At 47.6% G+C, this 7,560-nt stretch overlaps 2 protein-coding genes across 2 annotated transcripts in view; both read left to right on the top strand.

Annotated features, from left to right (window-relative positions):
- The first annotated feature begins 143 nt into the window (after nucleotides 1–143).
- SLC35G6 (solute carrier family 35 member G6) lies at nucleotides 144–1,827 on the top strand. The gene is made up of 2 exons (XM_036768398.1): nucleotides 144–152; nucleotides 790–1,827. The coding sequence occupies exons 1-2, from the start codon at nucleotides 144–146 to the stop codon at nucleotides 1,825–1,827; spliced, it is 1,047 nt and encodes a 348-aa protein (XP_036624293.1).
- A 1,496-nt stretch (nucleotides 1,828–3,323) lies between these two features.
- POLR2A (RNA polymerase II subunit A) overlaps nucleotides 3,324–7,560 on the top strand; it is a 36,645-nt gene continuing 32,408 nt past the window's right edge. Inside the window, exon 1 of the mRNA XM_036766857.1 lies at nucleotides 3,324–3,814. Coding sequence (XP_036622752.1) covers nucleotides 3,722–3,814 — 93 coding nt within the window. The 5' untranslated portion in view covers nucleotides 3,324–3,721. The remainder of the gene's footprint in view (nucleotides 3,815–7,560) is intronic.

Below are 7,560 nucleotides of genomic sequence, written 5' to 3'. Positions count from 1 at the left end.
GCCCCCCCCCAACCCCCACTCCAAGGAGATTCCATGGGAGAACTTGATCCCCAGCCTGAGGTCATAATAGCCAATGGCTGGAGCTCTGAGAAGCCAGGAAGAGCAGCAGAAGGCAGAGAGCAAACTATGGTGTCTAGAGAACCATGGTGAGTGTGAGGGCCCAATAGGGTGCATGCTAACACTCAATCTCAATCTCTGGGGCTGCTTCCCCTCTTCCCCCAGTCCTAAGCTCCTTTACCACCCAGGACTCTGATATGTTACACATATCCCTCCATCAGATTGTACACATAGACACAAAATGTCCCTGGAACACACACATCACATACACATGTGACATCTAGGACCTCCTATAGCCAAGAAAGCATGATATGGAATACCACACTTATCTAAGGAAACAAAATGCACTACCACTTTTTCACCACCCTTTTCACTTTCCCCATCCATGATCGTAGTGAATCAGAGCAATAAACATCACAACATCCTTCATCCTCTAGGTTCTTCCTACTCTGAATCCCCAGGGTATCAAACTCCCTTTTCCCCACCCTCTGAATTCCTAGCCCTTCCATGCTATATTGGTAACAGGGTCATTGCCACAGAAGACCTTGGAGAATGGGAGGGGGGAGAAGGAAGAACGTCCACTAGGACCACCTATTGCCCTCCTTGGCTTTTACATGCCCAAAAATGTCTCTGCCCTAACCATTTCCATGTACCCCAAGGGACCCGCTATTGCCTCTGTCCCTCTATCCTTCCTGCTCTCTCCTGCCCCCCTCCATTTCCCCTCTCCCACAGGTTGCCATGTACCCCTCCTCTTTGACCCTGGATGACTTCACCCAACCATCACCACCCCCCTCTCCACCAGGGGAGGCAAGGGAGGAGAGCCTACCCTGGCACCAACGATGCCGCCCCACAGATGCCACCAAAGGGCTGCTTGTGGCACTGCTGGGTGGAGGCCTTCCTGCAGGCTTTGTGGGGCCTTTCTCTCGAATGGCCTATCAAGCCTCTCATCTACCCTCCCTTGAGCTTCTCCTTTGCCGATGCCTTTTCCACCTTCCCATCGCCTTGCTCCTCAAACTACGAGGCTGTCCACTACTGGGGCCTACAGGTAACCGACACAGAGCCTGGCTCCATGCTCTCCTCAACGTTCTCAGCATTGGCTGCGCCTACAGCGCTGTCCTGGTTGTACCTGCTGGCAATGCAGCCACTGTCCGAAAAGGCTCCTCTACCGTCTGTTCTACACTCCTTGCTCTGTGTATGGAGAGCCAGCGACTTAGTAGCTATGACTGGTGTGGCCTGGTTGGCAGCATCCTGGGCTTACTTATCATTGTGGGCCCAGGGTTGGGCACTCTACAGGAGGGATCAGAAGGGGTCTACACAGCCCTAGGCTACGTGTTGGCTGTCTTGGGTGGCCTGGCCCTTGCCCTGGGGCTTTTGATTTACAGATCCCTGGATTTCCCTTCCAGCCTACTGACTGTGGCATTCCTCTTTGGAGTAGTAGGGGTGATGGGGGCCTTGCCAGGGCTCTTCCTGTTGCAGACACCCGTGATACCCCATGACCCACTGAGTTGGAGCTGTGTCTGGGCCGTTGGGGTCCTGGCCCTCGTTTCATTTGCATGTGCCAGCTATGCTGTCACCATGGCCCACCCAGCACTGGTGTGTGCTGTGCTACATTCTGAGGTGGTGGTGGCACTGATGCTACAGTACTATGTACTCCGAGAGACTGTGACACCATCTGACATCATGGGGGCAGGAGTTGTGTTGGGTAGCATTGCCATCATCACTGCTCAGAATCTCAGTTGTGATCGGGAAAGAGAGAGTCTTAAGGAATGAGGCAGAGTGTGTGTATGTAAATATGTGTATTGGGGAGTAGGAAGTTGGGGCTTGGGAGATCTGGGACTCAAAGTTAGTGCAAGGAGGAACTCAGGTGTATATAAGGGGGTAGGTATTAGTAGTGTAACTGGGAGACAAAGAACAAGACAATGTTGAGAACTTGACTGAGATTACTGAATAACAACGTTCTGGAGGACCCAGGAAAGAGAGGCTTAAAGGAATATAAGGGACAAAGTAGACCTGGAACAGTAAGATTGGGGGACAAAGGGGATGGGTCTTAAAAGGCAAGTGGGCGAAGCTTAAAGAGCAAGAGAAATGGAAAATAGAAGTTGGGGATCCCAGGTGGGACAAGGGATGAAGGGCACATTTTCTGTATGGAAGCTGGGGAAAGGAGGCATCCAATCAAAAGGAGAATGTGATAGGACATGGTGGGGAATATGGGAGAGGGGTTGGTAAGGATTGACCTGGAAAACTGGTACGTGGGAGAGACAGGATGTTGACTTCGAACAAGGAAGAATCTAAGTGACTCTGCCCCTGGTGTCATCTCTGCTTTGGGATTGAGGTGGGTGGGAGGGATCAGCCAATCCCTCTCCAAGGGATCCTGAGTGTGTGTAGATCGAAGGTCCTTCGCTGTCTCGTAAAAATAAAATTTCTTAGTGACAGAAGGGAGCCACTCTGGGGTATCTCCATCCCTTTACTTGGGGATATGTACCAAAAGAAACCCTCGGATTTTTCCACTGATCTCTGCTACTGGAAAGGGCGTTTGGTAGACTAGGCCTGGACTCCTCGCTGTGGAACAGGCCCCTGAGCCGCGGGCCTTTCCTGGTGTCGTAAGGGCTCGGGAGACCGGGACTCTGCGCGCGCATCTCCAGGCGAAACCGAGGAGCGACGGCTCACTCGTTCTCCGAGGCCCCTACGCCAAAGCCGCCAACTTCCGGACTTTCAGAAATTAACCCGGCCATCTCGCTCCGGCAAAACATCTACGACGTCATTAAATATTCATGAGCGTGAGGTGGGCGGGGGGGGGGGAAGAGAGGCGACGCCCCCTCCCAGGCCATTTTTTTTCTGGGCGGAGTTTGGGCCGGGCCGCTCCCACTTTAGCACTCACGGAACAGACCAAGTTCGGTCCTGACGGTGAGAGGGAGTAAGTGCCGTTCGATGAAGATGAAACAGTGCTCCGCCCTAGGAAAAACAATTGGTATCCATTGGCCCTTTCTATTTCAGATCTTGAGAGCTTAATATTTAAGGGAGGAAGAGCGGGAACGGGGGTTCAGGTAGCTGCAATGAGACTACAATCGGTTCTCCCCCCCCTTCACTTTACTATTATCCAGAAGGAAGACGAGTGGCCCGGAAGAGAGGCTTAACGTCCAAAGCACGCGCCCCCTACGTATCCGCGCTTACGGCCTCCTGGCGCAAAGGAGGACGGGAAGGGAAGGGGCGGGGGAAGTGAGGGGGGGGCGAGTCTATAAAGGATGGTGCTCTGGGGCGCTCTCTTCAGAAGCGCCGAGAGCGCGGCTGGGACGGTTGGCGAGGAAGGGTTCCCGGAAGGCGAAGAGACAAACTGCTGTCGCTTCGGCCGTTAAGGAGCCCGGTTACTTATTTACTTATTAATATTTCCTTTTTCTGTCCCAAGGACTTTCCTTTAGCCCCTTAAAAGCATTTTTTTGGGGGGGAGGTAAAAGCCCTGGAAAAGGGAAGAAGAGAAGGTTCCTTTCGCTTTTTTTCGTACTTCCCCAGGTCCTTTTCGTCCTCCTTCCCTCGCCTGCGGGCATTTCCTCTCGACCCCGGGAGGTCTTACCCGGTGGCCGCCCCGGCGGGGTCTGGGCGCCGAGGCAGAGGCAGCGCCGGGTTTTTGTAGGGAGGTTTGCGCCTGCGCGGCGGGCCTGCCTCAGCCATGCACGGTGGGGGACCTCCCTCTGGGGATAGCGCATGCCCACTACGAACTATCAAGCGCGTGCAATTCGGAGTCCTCAGTCCAGATGAACTGGTAAGCAACACCCGTTACTCGGGACCTAGCCTCGGGTTGTGGCGGGGCATGTGTTGAAACATGTTATGTTGTATCGTATTGCCCTTTATCGGAACCCTCATACGTCGACTGCAAAGTACAAGAGTTGTCATGAAGGTAGTGCTAGGTCAGCCCTGGAGACGTTGCATCAAAGACTTAGTGAGCACTGAGCAAGCCGAAGGGCTGCCTTGCCCCTGTAAAGTTGGTGGGATGGGGTGCAAGACTTGCAAAGTTCACTGTTGGGCTGGGATACGCATCTTTGGAACTAAGAATCTGGGTTGCAGTGCACCTCAAGTCGCATCTACTAGTATTACTGATTAGATTTTGGGGAAGGGGGCGGTGTCGTGTGATGTAGATTGTAAAATTGGGGATTGGGAAAATAATGGAGATTCGAATCCATGTGGATATCGAAAAGTGGTAGCTGTTGTCAGAGGCGGAGTTTGTACCTGGATCAGAACCTCAAATAGGGCAAGGAGGCAGCGTGAGAATAGACACGTGTGTCTTTATATTATACATCTTATTTAAAGGATATAAAAATGATTTATATTACCCTTGTTTAAGAGACTGGGATGGAGGCCCTCATAGGTAGTAGAGAATTTTTGTTTGTTTTTGAAAAGTTGAGAGTTTAAAGGGGGGCGTTCTGGGTTTATGTAAAAGTTGGGTACGGGGCAAGGAATTATTAAAATACATGGACAGCAGTATGCAGGTTGATACTGAAGAGGACGAATGGAGTTTGGCACGGAATTAAGGAAGGCTTCCAAAAAGTGAGCAGGGGGATTGCTGAGAGATGGGGTATTGATTTGAGGTGGGTGTGGAGAGAAGGCTTATTTGAAGGGCCTGTGAGCTTAGCTCTATATCTCCTTCAAGGACTGATAATTTTTTCCAAGAATCCAGAGTGCTCAGACTTCCAGGTCTTGGGTAATTTCCCCAAAATGGGAATAATAGTACCAGTAATTTTTATCTTGACAGGCAGTATGGCTTAGACCACTGGCTTTGGAGTCAGGAGTCTGGCAATCAGTAGACATTCCTTGAACACCAACTATGTGCCTAGCATAGGAATGGGCTGGGCTCTGGGGATGCAGATACAGGAGACAGTTCAGGGACAATGTAACTCAGGAAGGCCTCTCCAAGCCCTGCCTCTTATACTAACCTCAGTATCTCAGGCAAATCTTTAAGATTTAAACTGCAGTGGAGTTGATCTTATGGTTAGAGAGAGATTCTACACAGAGTCCTCTACTTATTTACTTAAGGGTTGTTGTGAGAATGAGATAATAATGAACATGAAGCATTTTGCAAACCGTAAAACACTATATGGTATCTGCTGTTTCTAGTTTTCACTAGAAATAATTGGCTATATAATTTATGGGAACCCTCTAGGAGTCAGAAGATAAAGGAGAACCATGTGATCTTTGATCCTCTTCACTCAAGCATTTACTTTAACTCTGTGCAAATACGAAGATAAATCACTGCTATCAAGGAGCTTACATTCTAAAGCGGGAGACAAGTACATGTATAAGTGCATGCCAAAGATGATTTTAAAGATAAAAAGATATATATAAAAATATAAAGATGATTTTAAAAAGAGGAAGGGAAGGCATTAAGGGATCAGGGAAAGCTTCATGATTGAACTGTTTCCTAGAAGAATGGGGATTTTTTTTTTTAACATTTGCTTCTCATCACAACTCAAAGTGCTAGTGCACTTTCTTATTTTTTTTAATTTTTTTATTAAGATTTTTTATTTTTAGTTTATAACACTCAGTTCCGTATGATCCTGAGTTCCAGATTTTTGCCCCCCCCCAACAGCATGGAATCCAATATATCCTCTACATCTAACTTCACATTGAGCTTATTTACACAATAGTCAAATTGTAAAGAAGAATTATTACCAGTGGAATGAATCATGAGAAAGAAGAAACAAAACCAAAAAAAAAAAACCCAAAAAGAGAAAAAAAAAAACAAAAGAAAAAAGAAAAGGAGAGCAAACAGTTTGCCTCAATCTGCATTCAGTCTCCATAGTCCTTTCTCTGGAGGTAGATATCTCTCTCCTTCATGAGTCCTTTGGAGTTATCTTTGAACCTTGTATTGCTGAGAAGAGCTAAGGCTATCAAGGTTAGTCATCACAGAATCCATGTATCTGTGGTTGTGTATAATGTTCTCCTAGTTCTGCTCCGCTCACTCAGCATTATATTGTGTAGGTTTTTCCAGGTTATTATGAAGTCCTTATCTTCCTCATTTCTTATAGCACAGTAGTATTCCATTACACTCGTATACCACAACTTGTTCAGCCATTCCCCATTTGATGGGCATCCAGAATGGGGATTTTTCTGAGGTGAATTAGAGGACAGATTACGTACCAGGTGTGGGGGGTGGCCAATGCAAAGCATGGAGGGGAAGAGATGATGACCCATGCAAAAAGGACAGAGAGACTGGAATGCCAGGTTGTTGGATTGAAAACTGTAGTAGGAGAGAAGTAACCAGGAAGCTGGGAAAATAGGTGGGGGCCAGATTTGAAGGTTTTTAAAAAGCTAAACAGAGAAGTTCACATTTGATCCCTGAGGTAAACGGAGAACCACTGGAGCTTACCAAGTATGAAGGAGTGGCATGGTCAGATCTACCATTAAGGAAAAGTCACTTTGGCAGTCATGATGAACCGGAGTGAGGAGAGTCGTGATAGAGAGACCATTGCTGTTGCAAAGATCTAGGTGATGAGGCCTTGACCTAAGGTGGTGTTTATGTATATAGAGAGGTCAGATGAGAGGTATTTTGTGGAGGAAGGAACAAGATTTGGCAACTGATCGGATATTTGGGATGAGTAAGAGTGAGGAATTGAGGATGACACAGACTTGAGAAAAGATAACAAAAATAGGAAATTTTGGGGGAGAAATAATTCTATTGGGGATATAGTGGGTGTGAGATGTTGGTACATCCAGTTGGAAATGTTCAGTAGGCAGTTGGTGACAAGAGGTTGGAACTCAGGGAAGATAGAGATGAAGAATATGGATATTAAACCTGTAAGAGTTGATGAGGTTATCCATAGACCCTGGGACCAAGCCTTGGAAACACATCTACCTTTCAGGCCTCAAGTTGCTCCTCATGTTGCTAAGCTCTTGATTTAGAGTCAGAACATCCAAATTCTGCAACCTTAGGTAGTCATTTAACTGTTTTGACTCAGTTTCTTCAGTTGTAAAATGAGAGGACTGGTCTAGGTGCCTTCTGATGTTCCCCCTTAGGCTCTCAATCTAGGCTGATCATGTGGCCCAGGTGAGGAATGTCAGGTACTCCACTGATACCCTCACAATGTCACAAGCTCAAATTGGTGGAAAGACATTAAGTGTCTGCACAACTGGAGACAGCATCCATGTTGATGAGGTCACAGATCTATTTGAACTTGAATTTGAGCTTCTTTTCCTACTCCCTTCACTTCCTCACTTTCTTCCTTTCACCCACCTCCCTATTCTTGAGGAAATCCTATTTTGAAGCACCAGCTCTTTTCTGATTCCATGTATAGACCCTAATATGTTTTTCATCTCGTCCCTGTGTGTCCTTTTGCTTCCCTCCAGTATTCAAATGTTTTACCTGCAACTCAAGTTTATTTTCAACAGTTTAAAGTCAGTAATCTATGTTTGGGATTTTGGAGGATGGAGGGGGAGGCCATGTCTGCATAAATAGGAAAGGGGGAAAGTCTACAGTCACTCGTTGACCAGAGACCCCCCCCCCCAAAACTCTGT

The sequence above is a fragment of the Trichosurus vulpecula genome, chromosome 7 (genome assembly GCF_011100635.1).
Source record: "Trichosurus vulpecula isolate mTriVul1 chromosome 7, mTriVul1.pri, whole genome shotgun sequence".
Classification (NCBI taxonomy): Eukaryota; Metazoa; Chordata; class Mammalia; order Diprotodontia; family Phalangeridae; genus Trichosurus; species Trichosurus vulpecula.
This window is presented reverse-complemented; position numbering and strand designations above follow the sequence as displayed.